The sequence below is a fragment of the Magnolia sinica genome, chromosome 4, assembly GCF_029962835.1.
Source record: "Magnolia sinica isolate HGM2019 chromosome 4, MsV1, whole genome shotgun sequence".
Lineage (NCBI taxonomy): Eukaryota > Viridiplantae > Streptophyta > Magnoliopsida > Magnoliales > Magnoliaceae > Magnolia > Magnolia sinica.
Genome location: NC_080576.1, coordinates 28,891,164 through 28,910,991, shown reverse-complemented (window position 1 = coordinate 28,910,991; position 19,828 = coordinate 28,891,164). Strand labels below are relative to the sequence as shown.

The 19,828-nt window shown below is 39.9% G+C and overlaps 2 protein-coding genes across 2 annotated transcripts in view; both read left to right on the top strand.

Moving 5' to 3' along the window:
- The first annotated feature begins 1,331 nt into the window (after positions 1-1,331).
- LOC131242916 (uncharacterized) lies at positions 1,332-2,662 on the top strand. The gene is made up of 2 exons (XM_058241894.1): positions 1,332-1,888; positions 2,193-2,662. The coding sequence occupies exons 1-2, from the start codon at positions 1,681-1,683 to the stop codon at positions 2,390-2,392; spliced, it is 408 nt and encodes a 135-aa protein (XP_058097877.1). The 5' UTR covers positions 1,332-1,680; the 3' UTR covers positions 2,393-2,662.
- A 2,122-nt stretch (positions 2,663-4,784) lies between these two features.
- The window catches only part of LOC131242915 (DNA-binding protein RHL1), a 50,215-nt gene continuing 35,171 nt past the window's right edge, over positions 4,785-19,828 (top strand). Inside the window, exons 1-6 of the mRNA XM_058241893.1 lie at positions 4,785-5,478; positions 6,521-6,631; positions 7,032-7,118; positions 7,206-7,432; positions 15,726-15,842; positions 16,006-16,195. Of these exons, the coding sequence (XP_058097876.1) occupies positions 5,149-5,478; positions 6,521-6,631; positions 7,032-7,118; positions 7,206-7,432; positions 15,726-15,842; positions 16,006-16,195 (1,062 nt within the window). The 5' untranslated portion in view covers positions 4,785-5,148. The remainder of the gene's footprint in view (positions 5,479-6,520; positions 6,632-7,031; positions 7,119-7,205; positions 7,433-15,725; positions 15,843-16,005; positions 16,196-19,828) is intronic.

Below are 19,828 nucleotides of genomic sequence, written 5' to 3'. Positions count from 1 at the left end.
ATTGGGCACAAAAATTCCGACAATCCGTTCATCAGGTGGGCCACACTGCAGAACACAACGGACGCGCAGTGGATTGGCTGAGGGTATATGCTACGTGGCCCATCTAACGAGTGGATCATCTGTTTTTGCATCGATTGACCAATTATCTATGGTTGAGAGAGTTGTACACGTGGCATAAATAACTAAAATTAAACCAATAGAATTATAGAACCCGAAGTCGTAGAGTCAAAGTCACCAAATCAGATCGGTAGAATAATCCTAAAACGAACGCAATTTCTACTTCAAGCGCCTGTGTATCAACCATCACATCCTTACAGAGTAACAAAGTAAAAATAAAATAAAATAAATCATTTTCACCATGCAGCATGCGGTGATAATGGCCTGACTTGGGTAGGGCCATGACATAAACTGCTCAGATGCTCCACACGCTTGCGAGGCCGGCACGCGTTGTGGAGAGGGGTGCGAGTGGGGTACCTCGAGAAAGCCTGATTTGGCGGGAAATGTTTCCCGGCAAAACATCCGGCCAGAAGATGCGGATTGTTCGCTTTCGTCACACGAGCTGAAAAAAGCGGTTGGACATTACGGTCTGATTTTTGATTCTCTACACGTGGGGAAAGCATGGCCCACCGTTCACTGGGGTTGTCCATATGGGCCCCACCGTGAATCGCTGGTCAGCAAATACGGCTAGAATCTTCAAATTGCAAGCGATTTATGGTACATAGGCCATATACGCTGGGGAGCGGATTAGGTGAGACCCCGGACTCACCCAAGACGGTGCGGCCCTTATCGTGGGGCCCACCTTGATGTATGTATTCTGTATCAACTCCGTCCCCGTCCATCCGTTTTTACGTATCATCCCCGTGACACCAGCCAATGGCTGGTGGTCGGTGCTCTGTGGGCCCCACCATGATGTATGTGTTTCATCCATGCCATCTATCTATTTTTACAGATAATTTTAAAGCATAAGACCAAAAATGAGATATATCCCAATCTCAAGTGGACCACATTACAGGAAACAGTGTTGAATGAGCGTTGACCATTAAAAACATTTTGGTGGCTATAAAAGTTTTGGATCAAGCTGATTTTTGTTTTTCCCTTCATCTGGGCCTGTATGACCTAATCAACAGATTGGATGTCAAATAAACAGTACAATGGGCCTTAGGAGGATTTTAATGGTGGATATCCAATCACTATTGTTTTCATGTGGTGTGGACCACCTGAGATTTATATACCTATAATTTTTGGGATAAAGCTCTAAAATTATCTTTAAAAGTGGATGAAAGGAATGGATTAAACACATGCATCATGGTAGGGCCCACAGAGCACCGACCAGCAGCGACGGGGTCGGTGGCAGGGGGAATAGCCAATCTGTTTCCCATTCGCTGAGCCCATCAAATCACCGATTTTGATAATTGAATCTTGGGCTCCACTTGTATATGCGAAAAAGCTGAACCGTACGATACTACCTCCGGCCCCAACGGCTAATTTTCTCGAGATCGAGAGAGAGTGGGCGGCGTGGATGCCTCGTTGCCCTCGATCTCGTTTGCTCGCCTTTAAACAGACATTAATACATCGACTAAGAGCATCATTACAAAAGTTAAATGCCTTTTGGAGATTTCTAAAAGCGCCTTTTCTTATCTTATCTTTTCTTCTTCTCTAAGTAGAGAGAGATTTTAGTCCATGGCGTTGGAGTCGTGGTTCGTGGAACAGGCAAGAGAAGAGCTCCAGATTCTGGAATCCCAGCATCCTAACCGATTTGACTATCTCAAGCTTGAGCTCAAGACCTTCATCTCAGAATCCGACAAGTTCTCTTCTTCTTCTCGATTTCTCTCTGAAAATCTCCATTCCTTGGGGGATGACTCCCACTCCACCTCCGCAAGCACTCAAGGTACTCCTACTACGGCCTTGCCCCCCGATTTCTTGAAAATTACGATCGAAAACTGCCGAGTCAAAAGCCCCGAAACGTCAGGGTCTTTTTTGTCATTTCTCTTATTCTTTTGGCAAGCATGATTTTTTGCTTCCAAAAAGCTCTGTTCAAGATTATTTTGGTAATTTAATAGACTTTTTCTAGTAGATTCCAATCACCACCCTTCGTTCTACTTCTATTCAAAGGTCAGTTTCGTTATTTTTGGCAATCATGGGGTTATTTATTGACGCATATTTAACGGGTAAGATTCGATTTCTTTGTTCAGTGTCATCTAACAGAAGGAAGAGGAAAGATTCTAAATTTCAAGAATGTGGGGTCGATTTTCAGAAATCAAAGCCAAAAATTCGAAGGTGTGGAGTTGTCTCAGAAGACAGGGTCGACATGGTCATTCAGAGGGCTGAGGCGTGCCTTCAGAAAATCAAAGAAACAAAGGAGAATTTTCTTAACGGCGGAGATGTCTTGTAATTTGTAAATAATGACAGAAAAGTAGAGGCGAGGGTTTTGTAATTTTTTGCACCCTTTCTTTTTCTCTATGTGGTGAGACAGTGGTGCAACTTTGTACCACTGTATTACCAAAAGTGGCAAAAGTGGAGTCAGGACTCAGGTTGGTGGAATTAAGCAGTAGCTTGTTTAGTACTACGGTAGAGTATGAATCTTGATACTCGGGCACTTAGATGTGGTACACGTGGCATAAATTAACTAAAATTAAACGGTTACATAGTGGACATTTGTCTAGATCACAATCCCAATATCAGATTTGATGACCGATCCTAACCGTGCACTAGTTTATGGAAACAGGACCATTGGATATTTTCCAGTAGAGATGGCTTTTGATAGTTTGTGTTGGCTTTTTGACATCTCCCTAAAAACAGAACCATTGAAACAAAAAAAAATTACAACTGAAAAATTATAATTCTATTGCTCTCTCTCCTTCTCAATTCTTTTTTTTTTTCTTTTCAACTTGAAAAATAAGAAAAATACAAAAAAAACATTTTAAAATGTGATAATTTAATTAATATTCGAGCAATCAATGCATGCAATGCTTTCAGCTGAAATGTACGGTCAATCAATAAATGCAATGCGTATAGGTTTTTTTTTTTTTTTGCGGCGAAAGATAAGTGTAGATGAAATGTAGGGTCCCAACCATCCATCTAATGGTCCCCAACTTGGATGGTGGATGGCTGCTTCCCCATCGTAAGTGAGACCCATTGGCCTAATGATTTGGACAGTCAAACCATGGTCGCACTTGTCCAGAATAGGAACGTACCATCTCTCATGAAATGTTTGCCTTTAAGACCGCTCCAGCTGAGTCGGCGTTGGACTGGACTGATGTAATATCTGAGCCTGGCCTGTGTTCTTCTTTTCTTCGGCTTCGGGCTCAGGCCATAGCCCAAACTGTGGGCCTTAAGGGCCCGTTTGGCCGGGTGGATTGGAAGGGATTGAATGGTATTAGGGTGGATGGCATGGATTTCAAGGTAATGATGGTGTTGTAGTAGATTGTCTTAAGATCCATGGAATTGCTATATCCGGAATTGCTATATTGAGTCTGTTTGGCACGCCGGGCCAATCCCGGGATTAAACCTTCCCATCCCTTCCAATCCCTCAGACCAAACACATCCCGGGCAAAATTGAATGGACTAGGGTGGATTGGATGGGATTTAAAGGTAATGGTGCTGTTAGTCGATTGTCTTAATGGTGTTGTTAGTGGATTGCCTTAAGATCCATGGGATTGCTATATCCGGGATCAGATCATCCGGACTGTTTGGCATGGCCGGCCAATCCTGGGATTTAACATCCAATCCCTTCCAATACCATCCAATCCACCCGGCCACACGTGTCCTAAAGATTAAACCCAAACCTAGGCCATTGCAGAGGCTTATGGACCAGCGCTGCCTATTTACGGTTAAGTTCCAAAACTATGGGGCCCACAATCTAAATTTATAGATTGAATTGGCTTTCAGCCAAGCGGCACACCAAGACCTATTTATAATTCTTGATATGGGGCTGTCATTGTGTCAGGTTTGAGTTGGGTTTTATAGGACTGGCGGTGCCTTTGCTAACTGCGTTTGGGTCTTGTCAGGTCCGATTCCTTTCGGATTTGGGTCTTCGTCTTGAAGAACTAGAATAGGATCCATGAGTCATGTTGTCGTCCACTGGATGTGTGGATCTACTTCTTAAGTTGGGTGAGGGTTGGATGGATTATATTGCATAGGTATGTTCCACTTTGACACGTGCTAGGATGTAAGAGGTATCTCTTATGTGCGTGTGGCGACTTAACGACATGGTGTGGCCATTATATTGCACCAAATCCAATCGGTCCTGGACCCGACTAGACCCGAATTTTAAAGGGTTGAGAAGATGAGCCCAAACCCCATCAGATTTCTTAACCGAAAATTTTGACCGGGACCCGTTAATCGGTCAGGTCCATTGGCTAACGTGGTTCTGGGACCTGGGTATCCATTGATATCCTGACCTTCATAACCCCCAACTCAAGTTGTCAGGCGGCCTACTGTGCTGAAGAATGTCTGGACCGAGTTCTTTTGTCCAATCCTAGCATGCAAGCTGACGAAGCTTGTCCCAATTAGCTAAAAACCAGGCCCATCTTTAACCATCGGGCCTTTGGTTCCACCCAAGTAGATTTGGGATTCGGCAAGTTAGCTCAGTTGTGACCCAGCCTACTGTCAGTCAAGGTCGATCCAACACTCAAAGTGGGCCATCTTACGGGGAAATGCGTGGTTGGGGACTCTCCCAGTAAAAGATTTCTGGGACCCACTGAAGTTTCGGATAAGGCTCGTATTTGGTCTTTCCCTTCGTCCTGGAGGGACTCACCTTATGAACGGGCTCGATGGCGTATAAGCATTAAGGTGGCCCCTGGAAGATTTTATGGTGGGCGTTCCCATCCCCACTGTTTCCCCGTGGCGTGGCCCCCTTGAATTTCTGATCAGCCAGACTTTTGGGCTCACATCCTAACATGAGCTGGTGATGGACGGAGTGGATGCTACACACATCATTGTGGTCCCCACGGAGCTTTTCCCGTCCGTTTTGAAATACCAGGAGATCATCGTAGTGTGGCCCACCTCTTGCACGGACAAGATATTGAAACCAGTGACATCTTGGAGGGGGAAATACCATGGCTGCATCTGATCATTTCTCCAGGTAAAATCCTCTCAAAACCCCTTTTCTCAGGAGGAGCCCAGAAACGAGAAAACCAGAAAAACGACATGGTTCGACCCGCATCTTCTTCCGGGAAAAAGCCCCGGAAAGATGAGAAATCCCAGACAGATCCCGAAACTGAAGATCGGAGAAGGCTAAAATCCCTAGCCTTCTCCAAAAACCTACTCTCTCACACTCCTTCAAAGCCCATCTCTCCTCTCAATCCTTCCAAAACCCTTGAAAAACACCGGGGCAGAGATATCTTGAAGAAGGGCCAGAGGAAGAACAGGTTCCTCTTCTCCTTTCCCGGCCTCCTCGCGCCAATCTCCGCGGGCAAGATCGGCGAATTGAAGGATTTGGGCACGAAGAATCCCGTCCTCTACATTGATTTCCCGCAGGTACCGTCTTTACGTTTCCTTCTTTCTCTCTTGGCTGCGTTTGGATGTGCAATTGAGGTAGATTGCGATAATTATGTTGCTAAAGAGTGAAATGTCCAATGCTCATTTGTCCCAAGTGCTTCATGTGAGGGCGAGTTGGAAATGTAGGCTTGTGTTCCATCATCTGGAAAGTCCATTGGGTGGGTCCTACCGTTGATGGACCACTGTTCTTTACTCAGGTGGATTGGACAATCCTGATTGGAGCTGGTCGATGTTTTCATGTGGGGCTTTGATCTGTCATCTGGACAGTCCCTTGGGTGGGTCTTATGTGGATGGACCACTGTTTGCCACTGGCTCAGATTGGACAATCCTCATTGTGAACTACCTGGTTGGTGGATGTTTTCATGTGGGGATGTAGTTATCATCTAGACAGTCCATTTTGTGTGTCCCACTGTGGATATACCACTGTTTGCTACTTGGGCGGAGTGGACAATCCTAATTGTGGCCTACCTGGTTGGTGGATGTTTTCATGTTCAATGCCGGCCGTTGTTTTTTTGTTATCTCTCTAAAAAAAGGACAAAAATAAAAATTCTGGTTGTTGTTGTTATTCTTGTCTACTGCCTGTTTGTAGGTCCCTGGTGGTTGGTTAAGATTGCCATTTCAGTGAGATTTTTCTATCGTGATGATTCTTGATGCAGCTTACCAGGTGATGGTCATGATCATGGTCTGTTGTGGACTTGTGGCATTAGGCCAAAGTGAGCGTCCCATTGGGTTACTGAAAATTCGGGCTGCTTTCAGGTTGGGTTGCCTAATGATCGTTCAATTTATTGCCCGTTTTAAACAGAAACAATTGTAATAATATCGAGAGGTAACTAAAATTTCTTAACTTTAAAAATATTCTGATCATTCTCTTCGACTTTTTTGCAGCCTAATCAATTGCACATCCAAACACTTCCTTAAAGATCAGGATTATAGAATATGTTTTTTTTTAAAATTTTTTTTTTTAACTGCTTATTTATTTATTTATTTAATGACGTTGGTTATTTGGTTACTTGTTTGCTAGGGCCGGATGAAGTTGTTTGGTACAATTGTTTATCCGAAGAACAAGTATTTAACTTTCCAATTTGCAAGATCATCAAAGAATGTGATGTGTGAGGATTGTTTTGAGAACATGGTTAGTATTTTGTTCCTTTTTTAATTTTTTAATTTTTTTCCCTCAGTCTTGAGGGATTTCAAAATTTAAAATTGAGCTATAAGCAATATCGATATTAGCTTTGGAGTGGAGAACTGGTGCTTTAAGAAGAATTTAGCAATTGGACTTTTTTGTTTGAGATTTACTTCACGTAAATATTGGTCCGAATCTTTGGATATACTTAAATGGCTTGAGTGTTTTCAGTGCCTTGGATGCTGTTACGCATGTGACATGTTGTCTATATCCACTCAATGGATGGTAACATTGTGGTCCATTGAGATGGACTAGAACACTCCTTAAAGAAAGAAAGAAAGAAAGAAAAAAAAAATCCCGTACAAGTGCTATCAAACCTTTTTTCATTGCTAGCTTCATATTTTGGTAGGTTGTATTTTCTGATGCATGGTGGATTGGACGAAGAGATGAAAATCCAGAAGAAGTTCAACTTGAGTTTCCCAAGGAAATTGATGAGGTCTGCTTTCCTAAGATTTTGTTCACTGGTTTTCTTGTTGTATCGATATTTTATTTCTCATTTTACATTTTTTATTTATATGTTCAGGGAAAACATGCTGACTTTGATTTTAAAGGTGGGGCTGGTGCGACATCTGGGGAAACTTCTGGTATTAATAAACCTAGAAAGGAATATGTTGAACCGATTTCTCCTGAAACTGAGTCAAAGGATGATGTATCTGATGATTCTGATCTTTTAACTGCAAAGACTTCAAATGTTGCAATGGAAACAACTCCAGTTCGACAGTCTGCAAGAACAGCTGGGAGAACATTCAAGTACTACCATTGCTTCATATTCAGTTGCTCCATATCAGCTTTCTAGTTCTAAGATGGTTAGCAGGCAGAAAAGTACTAAGTGCCAACATTTGTTGATACTTTATTCCTAAAAAATATGTCGGTAGTTGTAAGAATGTGACTATCTTATGCACATTAATCTGATAACAATATGGGCATTGCACCATGTTAACATTTATTATTTATTATTATTATTATTATTATTTTTTAAAATTTGCTTTTTATGAATATTATCCGACCATGTTAAATGAGCAAGGGCTACACAAAATGTAGAGAGAGAACTTGTTTGCTATCCACACGCACGCCTGCACACACACACACACACACACATAGAGAGAGAGAGAGAGAGAGAGAGAGAGAGAGAGAGAGTTGTTTCAAATTGGCGAAACGAAAAATCCCTACCATGAAAAAAATTGGAACTACCCTCACCTATGTTAGACATGTGAGTGATCGCCTGATGAGCATGCAACAATTACCCAAATACCCTCTCCTACGTTAGTGTTATCGGATGTGGGCCATACTACTGGAAAACCCACCTCTTTTTCATTGGGCTTACTTATCTTTAGTCCTTAGTCACATTATGTTATTTCGAGTTACTTAGGATATGTTGGGAATTCTTGCTTTTGTTATTAGGGATATTATGGTATATTATTTTATTTATGACTTAAATAAACAAGAGAGAGAGAGAGGGGGGGCATGAACCATAATCTCCTATTCTCTCATTCTATCCAATGTTTTAAATATTGATGACATCGGCTGATATATCTTATATCCCACCCCCACCTGTGTGATATGAAACGCACAAGTAGTGCCGATATATCCCATATGTTAGATCCAGTGAGCAATTTCAAAATTTGATCCTTTTTTTGTTGAAATTATGTTAAATTAGTGTCAAATGGTTATAAATCCATTGGTTTGTCATGTTTTGCATAAAAAATCATGGAGTTGGAGCTTTGATTTCGATATCCATTGGTTCTTCATGTTCTCTCTCTCTATATATATTTTTTAATTTTTTTAATTTTTAAAATTTTTTTTATAAATTTTCTTCAAGTAGCTGTTAGTTGAGATTAATTTCGAATTATTTATGAGTATTTAATGAAATGATCATCACATACACTCTAATATCAAAATTTGAGTTTAGATGGTCCGATTTGGTGAAAATTGTGGAAATTTCCAAAATTTTCCAATTTCTCCCAAATTGCTTGCAATGTTGCACTCCAAATATGAAATCAAGCATGTATGAGGTCTGATCTACTGATTTGTTAAGTCCTTGTCAATTTTTAGAAAATAAGAATCATTTTAATTAAAAATTAATTATATATATATATATATTTCGAAATTTCCCTTCAACCAGCTGTCAATTGAGACTAATTTCGAAGTATTTAGGAGTGTTTGATGAAATGATCATCACGTTCAGTCTAAATGTTATCCATTTAATTTGAATATAATTGCATTAGTTCAGTTAGACAACGCATAGCTTAGGACCCTACACAAAGGAAACCTATCATGTGCACTTTTTTTTTTTTGAGATGTTATGAATTATGATTTAAAAGTGTGTATTAAGGTCTTTTTTAACATTCCCTGAAGTTTTATTGAAAAATTCAACCATTTTCCCAATGTTTCCCAAAAAGTGCGATAAATTACTTGATACAAATGATATCTTGTGCGATAACTGATACGTATCTGCATCCCAAGGGTGTGATACATAACAGGATACCGATGTGTTGAACATTGATTCTATCTCCCTTCCTCCTCTTTTCCTCCTCTTTCTCTTTCTCAATCATGTCCACATGGTATTAAAGCTTTGATTGTTCCAGGCTTGATTTTTCTCGTCACCTTCCTTGTTTCTTTTGTTTTCTTTTTCTTCTATTTATTTATAGTGGAATCCTAAAGTTATTGGGGGCTGACTTCATGAATCCTCTTTCAACCACTATATGGTGGGTCGTGTAAACATGACTCGAGAATGCGTGAGGCCCACTTTTATATAACCCCATTGTGATGGATCAAAGGGGGCTATCATGCATCTATGGCCAGATTTGGGATCAGATTTGAGATCAAATGTGTGTGTGGAAAGCAGTGTTCGAAATATCAGTATCGCACTATGTATCGCACCCTTGGGATACAGATAAGTATTGGTTATTGCACGGGATATATCGTTTGTATCACATAATTTATCGCACTTTTTGGGAAACATAGGAAAACATTGGGAAAATGGTTGAATTTTTCAATGAAACTTCAGGGCTTGTTAAAAAAGACCTTAATACACACTTTTAAATCATAACATCTAAAAAAAAGGTGCACACAATGTTCGAAATATCGGTATCGCGTTATGTATCACATTCTTGGGATACAGATACGTATCGGTTATCGAATGGGATATATCGGTTGTAGCATGTAATGCATTGCTGTCGTTGGAAACATGGGAAAACATTGGGAAATTGGTTAAATTTTTCAATGAAACTTCAGTGATTGTTAAAAAAGACATCAATACACACTTATAAATCAAAACATTACAAAAAACAAGTACACATAATAAGTTTTCTTTATATGGGGTCCTAATCTATGCATTGTCTAATTGAATTGATGCAAGTATATTCAATGTCTATTAATATAATTTATAAATGTAAGAAGACGTGTGGAAACACAAGCGATAAATTCAAAAGAAAAAGAAGAATCACTAGATTAGGTTACATACATGTTTGATTTGATGTTTGGACACAAAGATTGCAAATGATTTGCGAGAAATTGGGAAATTTTGAATTTTTTTTCTAATTTTCCGCAACTCAGCCCATCTCCAACAAATCTCGAAATCGAAGCTCCCAATCCATGATTTTTCATGCAAAACATGAAAAATCATGGATTTGTAACAATTTGACACTAATTTAACATGATTTACAGAAAATAAAAGGATTGAAATTCGAAAATGTTCACCAGATCGAACATATGGGATACATCGCACTACCTATGTGTTTCGTATCATACTAGTGGGATACAAGATATATCATGGGATATATCAGCCGATATCGTTGATATTTAAAACACTGGTGGAAAGTGCATATGGCAATGATTAGGAATAAATATAAACATGGAGGTGTTGAAACAAGCAGTGCTATTAAGTGATTGTGCTGGTTGATATATGTTGTTTTCTTGAATACGTGTTGGGCAAATTAGAGTTAAACGTTCTTCCCTTGTGTGTTTGATTTCTCCTGCACCTATGGATGTCAAGAATGAAGCCAAGACTAATCTTTTGTCTTCATTTGAGTCGATGAACCTTTAGATTACATCGTTCAAAGTTAATGGGGCAAATGACCTGTAATGGGCCACATCGATAGAGGTATTCCTTACGTGTAAAAGGAAATTAAAACACTCGGCTTTCCCCAAACCTGAAGAATGTTCGATAGAATACGAAGATTGGGTGGCGGAGGATGCTTAGATCAGAGCTTTGTTATAGACTAGTATGGAGCCTTAGATTAGTGTGAAGGTGGTTTTTTTAAGACGACAAGGAATATATGGGAAAATCTGAGAGAAATATATTTAGGAGGAAAGAATTTAACTCGGATGTACGAGTTAGCTTTCAAATGTCTTCACTTTTCAACAAGGAGATAAGCGTCAGAATATCTTCGCTTTCTAACAAGGAGGTAAGAGTGTAAGAGTACTATTAAGCCTTGCGAGGCATGTAGGAAGAACTAAACATATACTAGCTGTTGTCTTAGTAACCACACGGTTGATACGTGTTGGGATCTTATTGGTAAGCCTGCTTGGGATAATTGAGTTTGCTCTTCAGATGATGGCACTGGGGGTTATGTCTTTTAGCCTCCGTTTCCGAGCCTAGAACTGCAGGTGATGCAATTATATTGTTCAAGGAAGAATACACCAGTCTTCTGAAACATCGTTCCACTCACGCATCATCCTCCACAGCCACCCTCACTTAGTCAGGTATAATCTGTCTTGCATTGTCTGATAGTGTACATTGTGTTATTCATTCAGGAGCTTCCAATCATATGACTAGCAAGCAGTGTATTGTCTCAGTTAGTCAAGTCGTCGTCTACTTTTTCTGTCACATTAGCAGATGGTACTTCAACTCGTGTGTCTGGGTTGGTTACTGCTTGTCCTATCCCATCACTTTAATTGTTGTCAGTACTTCACATTCTTAAATTTCCTTTCAATTTGTTGTCAGTGAGCAAACTAACCAAATCTTTAAATTGTTCTGTCATGTCACATTTTATCGTGAATTTCAGGATGTAAAGATGGGGAGGATGATTGGTGGAGGGCATGGTGTAAGTGGACTCTATCACCTCTATAATTGAATAAATGGAGCTGCATTGTGGATAGATATCTCTCTACATTAGTAGCATTCTAGGCTTGATTATCCTTCCTTAAGTAGTTTGAAGACTCTAGTTCCACTGTTGTCACATGTGTCTAAGATAGAGTGCGAGGCATGTAAGTTAAGCAAGCATTATAGAGTGTTGCTTCTTCCTCATGTGGACAAAAGAATTGATAAACGTTTTCATTTAGTACATTATGATATTTTGGCCTAGTTCATCTTACTAGTTTATCCCCTTTTAGGTATTTTACTATTTTTGTGGATGATTACTCTCGAATGGCATGGTTAAATTTGATGAAAGATTTAGGAGTGTTTTCTTGTTTTAAAGAATTTTATATAGAAGTAAAGACACAATTGATTCTAAGGTGTGTTTTATGTTCAGATAATGCTAGGGAATATATGTCTTATGATTCTAACTTATATCATTCATCTCATGGTATTATTCATCAAACTTATACGTGCGCACACACCCCACAACAAAATGGGTAGTCGAACATAAAAACCGTCATTTATTCGAGGTTGCTAGTGCTTTGTTGTCGAATATGAAGGTTTCAAAAATATTTCGGAGATGCAGTTTTAGCTGCATGCTACCTAATAAATCGAATGTCTTTATCCGTCTTAGATGGAAAATCACTTCTTGTCTTGTGTCTTCAAATTCCTATCTTCTTTATTCCTCCAAAAGTATTCGGTTGTGTGTGTGTCATACATTAGCTTGATCATGTTCATGACAAAGTTTGAACCAATGGCTATCAAGTGTATTTTTCTTGGTACTCCCATACCCAACAGGGATGCAAATGTTATCATCCTATTTTCTCTGGATGTTACGTGTCAGATGATGTCACATTCTTTGAACAAACTCCATGTTTCTTTGAGGGAGAAAAGTCTTTATAGTTTGAAGAGAGTTCCACCGCTACTCTTCCCATTACACCAAACAGTTCTACCAGAGTTAGGGAGATGCTTGTGCAGTGTGTGGATCGACCCTTGCAGGTTTATTTTAGATGTTCTAAACGTGGAGACTGGAGATGGAGTATATATAAGTATGACTTCTACTAATCCTCCTGATTTGTTAGAAGATCATCGTCCTTCGGAGTCCTTGTGTACTTCATTAGATGAAGGTAATTTACCTATTGCTCTTCTTAAGGGTATACGTTCATGTACGCAATATCCTATTTTGAACTTTGTTTCATTTGTTGGTCATTCTTTGTTGGTTTATCTTCTTCATTTCGACAACTTGCTTTGTCCTTGTTATTTGTGGTTATTCCTCGTTCTTTCCAGGAGGCTTTGAGTTGTGATGGGTGGAAACGAGCTGTGAAAGAAGAGATGGTTGCATTCTATCAGAATCAAATTTGGACATTAGCTGAACTACATGCTGGAAAGTGTGTAGTTGGGTGCATATGGGTATACAAGGTGAAATATAATCTTGATGGTTCAATTGATTGGTTAAAAAATCGGTTTGTTGCAAAACGGCACTCTCATACTCTAGGAGTCGACTATTTAGAGACCTTTTCTCCCGTGGCAAAGTTTCATTCTGTGCATGTGGTTGTTTTCATTACTGCAAATTTGGATTGGCCTCTATATTAGCTTGATGTGAAGCATGCTTTTCTTCACGAAGATCTGGTTGAAGAAGTCTATATGGAGCAACTGCCAGTGCTTGTTGCTCATGGGGATTTAGGTAAGGTATGCCGTCTTAAGAAATCAATTTATGGTTTGAAAGTGGTGTTCGAGTTCAGAATGAAATGTAGCTAGGTAGACCACTATGTTTTTGTAAGGCGAAATGAGTTAAGCATTATTGTGTTGGTTGTGTGTGTAGATGATATCATCTTCACAAGTAGTGATAGTATAGGGGTTGACAAGTTGAAGAAAATTTTATAACAACACTTTTATACGAAGGACTTGGACCAGCTTCGGTACTTCTTGGGCATTGAAGTTGGCAGGTCTAAGGTGGGCCTCAATTTGTCATAACTAAAATATTTTTGGAGAGATTTCTATGGAGCCCATTAGGGTGGATGAAAAGTGGAGGGAATTTCTCTGTCACAATGAAAATGCATTTGGAGATTTCTACAAAGCTCGTTAGGGTAGATGAAAAGTGGAGAGAATTTCTCTGTCGCAACGAAAATATGTCATGGATTTATTGGATGAGACAGGTCATTTAGGAGCTAAGCCTACTAAAACCCTCACGGATACAACCTAGAAACTTAGTGTGGATCAGGGAGAATTGGTTGATGATCCAGGGAAATATCGTCAACTGGTTGGAAAATTGATTTATTTAATGATTAACTTACCTAATATTACAGTCAACATCGTTAGTCAATTTATGCAGGCTCCCTGGGTCCCTCATATGGAGCTCGTGCTTCATATCTTCAATTATTTTACATGAACTCCTCGTCGTTGGATCTTCTGTAAGTGGAATGATTATCTCCATGAAGAAGGATATTCTGATGTAGATTGGGCTGGTTCTGCATTTGACAAGTGATCTGCTATGGGCTATTGTACTTTTGTAGGTGGTAATGTCATAACATAGAAGAGTAAGAAGTAGAGTGTAGTGGCCTGTTCAAGTGCTGGGGTTGAATACATAGCAATGACCCATGCGATGTGTGAATTCTATGGCTAAAGACGTTAATGTGCAAGCTTGGATTTATGGTTTATATTCCTATGAGGTTGTGTTGTGACAATCAAGCAACTTCTCATATTGCCAACAATCCTGTCAATCATAAGAGAACCATGCACATCGATGTCGAATTTCACTTCATTAGCGAAGAAATTTACATGCCATTTGTCAAGTCCTAAGAGCAATTGGTAGATATGTTCACGAAAGTTCTGAGTTGTACTTGGCTAGATTGCTACTCTGTCAAGCTGAGTATTCATGATATAGACACTCTAGCTTGATGAAGAGTGTTATCAGATGTGGGCCATATTGCTGTACAACCCAACTATTTTTCATTGGGCTCACTTATCTTTAGTCCTTAGTCACTTTATGTTATTACTAGTTGCTTAAGACATGTTAGGAATTCTTGCTTTTGTTAGTAATGGTATTATTGTCATTATTGTATTTATGACTTAAATAAAACAAGAAAGAGAGGGGGCGTGAACCATAATCTCCTATTCTTTCTTTTCTCTCATTCTCTCTTCTTCCTCTTTTCCTCTTCTCTTTCTCAATCAGATCACAAGTTGGAAATCCCTGCTAATGTCCTTCTAAAACCCAAAGTTCACAACTCTTCTAAGACTAATTGTGTGGGTAAAATTGTCCTTGGCTACTCGCGTTATATATAGTAGAGAGATGGATTACTTGCAAAAGTTCAGTTTAATCGACAAAGGATGTTTCCTTTTTATGCACTTGTGTTATGTTTGGGCACACTCTGCGAAAGTGATATGGGATCCCTTATGAAGGGTTTGTTTTATTGGAAAAATAACTCAAAACTACTTTAGTTTTAAAAATAGTTGGAAGCCCATAAAATGATGGCAATACCTTAAGAGTTAAGATGATATTTGCAGAAGTTGCCCACCAAAAAATTATTTCCCTTCTTTGAAGTAATTCTGTCCTGTTGATGCTGGTTTCAGCCTACCTAACTGATGTAACTCATCAACGAAAAAATGTATCTTTGTCCTATGCATAGCATTCTCTCTCATCTCAAGGTGATATTATTTAATCATTGCTTGATTTTTTTATTTTTTTTTTAATGTACCTGTGCCTGTTTTTCTCTCCTCAAATTAGCTGGAAATTATTTCAACGTATTGGGTTCCGTGCCTTTTTTGGCTGTATCACATGTACGCAAGATACTGGTGGCTGTACCGTATATCATTTACCAGGATATGAGGATGTCAATTCTATCACTTGTTTGTATATGCTTGATATTTTCATTGTTTTCCAATGATTCAAATTTGCAATTTTTTTTCTAGGATTGGTAATGAAAGTCCTTGTACCTAGTTTGTTCTATTTCATTTGTGGAGCAGGTTTGCAGAGTCTTCCGGAGATGAATCTGCTGATAGTGATGCTGACATGTCTAAAATGAAGGATGAGAACATTGATGATGAAGTCAATGGTGCAACTAGGAGTTCCTTGCTTGGAAATATCCGGATCATATTTGATATTATTTATAGTGGATATTACTACACCTTCCCATTTCAATACTCCATCTTAATTGTTATTCTTTATTTTGCATCTCCCCATTGAAAAATTCAATCTTCTGTGTTGCCAACTTGCCATGTGTGTTATTCCTTAAATGCTAGTACAGACTGAAGATTCTAGTGTGACAGCCTGTAGCCCTCAGGCTTTAGGCAATGTAGATGTTGAGATGAAAACTCCAGGAAAAGTTCAGCAATCATCTCTGTCAGTGAAGAAATCTAAAGGAAAATCTCCTAACAAACGTGGCACACTTGTGCAAGCTACTATAGCTACCCTGTTTGAGAAAGTGGAGGAAAAGGTAACTTCTTGCAACCTTTATCTTGGTCATCAAAAACGAAATTGGGTTGGAGCTTAACATTTTCTGGTTTGTTTTAGCATGGTTTTATTATTCTGGAAATCTATGATGTGATTGGTCATGTTAAGACATTATTCAGCAATCAAAGAACTTCTGGCAGTGACAAAAAAATGCAATGACAAAATGGGATCTTTTTTTTTTTTTTTCAAGAGTTGTAATAAAAGGCAGCGATAGAGATGAGTGCCCCCTCCCAGCGTCCAAGTCGAGAGACTCTTTTCGAGATTCTCACCTCAGGTAGCAATGATTCTAAGGCCAGGGATAAAGAACAAATTCTCTCTAGAGAGAATTCCAGAAGGAAAAAAAAAGGTTGTCATGCAAGCACGATATCCTTGAGGAGAAGCTCTTGCAGCTTTGACGATGCTAGGGATTTGGATGATGACTTCATTCACCAGTATGAAGACCATAGATCGAGACCTGTAGTCTCTTGAGAGGCAGGTCGATCTGGCCAATCTGCTGGAACGAAGACAATCCCCAAGCCGCCCCAGTCTCATTATTAGAGACCAAATCATTGCCAGTGCAAGAAGGGGGAATGATCAGATTGACACTGTAGCTTCGATCATCCCAAGCAGAGATAGGGTCTCTCTGAAAGCCAATCTCTACCTAGTTGCAGGGATCCTTCTTCTTTCTCATGCTCTCTCTCCAGAGCTACTTCTCGCAACGAACATTTGCAATGCCTTCATGACGGAAGGTTGCTAAAAAGGAAAGCTATATCCTTGGCATCTCTCAAGGAGGGTGAGGAAAATGGTTGGATTTATGTTGGCAAGGGCAGAAAATCAGGTGAGAGAACTTCTCAAGGGTACAGACCTAATCCACCTCAAGAACTCCCAACACTTTTTATGAGTGGATGGAGCTCCATTTCCTTTGGATTTTCAAGAAATTCAGTAAGGTTAGGGAGGTAGTTTTTCCTCAGGTGAGAGGGTCTGCTTCCATTAGAGGCTTTGCCTTTTTCCTTATGGATAATGAGGATGACCTGAAGAGAGCATTGAAGGTCTCAATGGCTAGAAATTTTACGGTAAACAAATCAACATCCAGGTTGCCCGTTATGGTCCAAGAGAGTTCAACTGCGAGTTGCAAACCCAAGGGGAGAAGAGCAGTCAAGCCGTTCCCATTTAGATTCATTCTCCTATCCCTCTTCTTAGATCTTTGTCGCCTGTACCGGAAGGTTTAAAGACCTCGAAATGTTCCTCGATCACTTTCAAGGAGGCTCTATTGGGAACCCCTTCCCCTCCATGCCCGACTGTGCTACTTGTCAATCATCAAGCGAACCCTTCTCCACCTCTAGATCCCCCACTCTCTCCGTCATAGAAGGTGAAGGCTCACTCCTAGTTCTATCGGTTTCCCCTGAAATTACCCCTAAAGCTTGGAACATGTTCCGATCATGCCTTTTTGTGTTCTTGTGCTTGGGATTTTCAATTCAGGACCTGGCTATTTGGTTTTAATTTTGTTGTAATTTGGTCCTGGGAGATCCTACTTCGTCATCTTAGTCACTCAACCATTTGGGTTTCATTGTGCCCTTCGGAGAACATTGAAAAGTGATGAGTTCATCTGAGCACATACATGAGTTTATCGGAGGAGGAGGAGAGCTGAGGCCTCTGCCCCAGTTTCATTATGGTTGGATGATCATCACATGGGGCCCAGTTGACACAATTCGAGTTCTTAGCCACATTAAAGACCCCACATGCATGGTTGTGCATTTTTGAAGACCCCATACTGGGAAGATGCATGCGGGCTACTTATTTGGAATTGATTGATACATCTTTTGACTGTTTGGACGTCACCCAGCCTGACCTGGACTGCGTTTGGACGTTACAAACGTTAGATCATGTCGTTGGATATCTTGGACACATCGGTTTGATGATTTGGACCAGTGGATATGTTAGGAGACTCGGGTTTAGGTATACGAACACTCTAGTTTGCACATTCGAGCCATGGACACGTTGGACCACATTCATTCAGGCTGTTGATCATGTGTAGATTTATGGACGTACCTGTTGCACGTTGGAGGTCATCCTTGTGCCGTGTGGCACATCTTTATTTCTGTTTTATTTTTCAGTTTTATTTTAGGTTATTAGAGATTTATGTTTTGATCTTGACAATTAATAGATTCAGACGATCAAGAATAGTTTTAGACTTAGGGTTTGCTTATGTTTCTTATATATACTTGTTTGAGACTTGAGATGGTGGACATATTGAATGAAATTTCTCTACATTGCTTCTTTTGAGCAAGAAAACTTCTTGTGAATAAAATTTGATGTGAAGCCAATGGAGTGACTCCAAGCTATCTTTCTTATTCCTATTAAGGTAATTCTTTCTTCTCTCTCAAACCATATTTTTCCATTGTTTTTTTTTCCTCATTTTTTTCAAACCCTAAACCCATCATCATCAACCCAACTCATTACCAACCAAACCGACCCAGCCCCACCACATCATTCGTACGACTGTACGGACGTGTGCCTACACTGCACGGACCTGTCTGTACAACATCCGTATAGCCGTACAACCTCCCCCTCATTGATCCTCTCTCTTCTTCTTTATTTTATAAAGGCCTAACCCTAATTCTAGCCTTATATAAAATCCTAAATTTTCAATTTCTTGATTTCCAAACCCAAACCCTAATCCATTCAAACCCTAGCAAAGAGCAAGTGAATCCTCGAATCTAGAACGAATCCTATGCTAGGTGGAAGTTCTACCTTCCACTGGGCCATGTCCAATCAATAGCCTTAAGGATCTATTTTGCAGGATTGTGATGTGGTCTTGAGCTTAATTGAATATTTGATTTATCTAAATTTGAAGTAGATTGGCTTTATTTTATGCTTTGATTTACTCCGGTAATTCGTTAATTAATTTATTTGCATCATCCTAGTTTAGGCCATCCATCCTGCATCAAAAAGATTTTATTTATAAGTCATGCTATATTGAATAGGTTTGATGAAATCTATTTCTAAATGATCGGATTGGTTTGTGTTTGGAACCTTAGATGTTTGGTTCCGTTTTTTGGATCTCCCCCTCAAATTTTGGTTTGATGAATTTTTTCATGCTTTGGAGAAACTGTTCTCATGGACTACACCACCGGAAGATGGGAGGAGCGTTGCTGGGCGAGGCTTTGTATCCGAGTCAGGTGATCGAAGGTGATTCTTGAAGTCGTAATAGTGAAGGTGGAGGAGACTTCTATCCATGTTAAGGTTATCAGGAAAGTCAATCTAAGCTCCTTGCATCAGGCCAAAGGTATTTCAGGAGCTTATAATGGTGGAACTCTTCCTTCCTTTACTGGAGGAAGTGCTCAAGGACATCCGATTCCATGCTTCTGCCTTCTATTGGATGGCGCAGTATTCACGTGTTGGAGGTCTTCTTCAGCCTTGACTTGTGTGACCCTGCCTACAGTCCCAGAGCGTCCATGTATCCCTGTCCCAACAAAGACGAGTGACCTTGGGCTGGGATAGATGATAGGCGCTGAGTTGAATCCCTCCCCTGAATTCGATAATCAGTCCCGCGTGGGCTAGGGTTCATCCGCGGTCTCAGACATCCTCAAATTTGATCTCTGCTAAAGCCTAAACCACCCATTCAGCTCATGACATT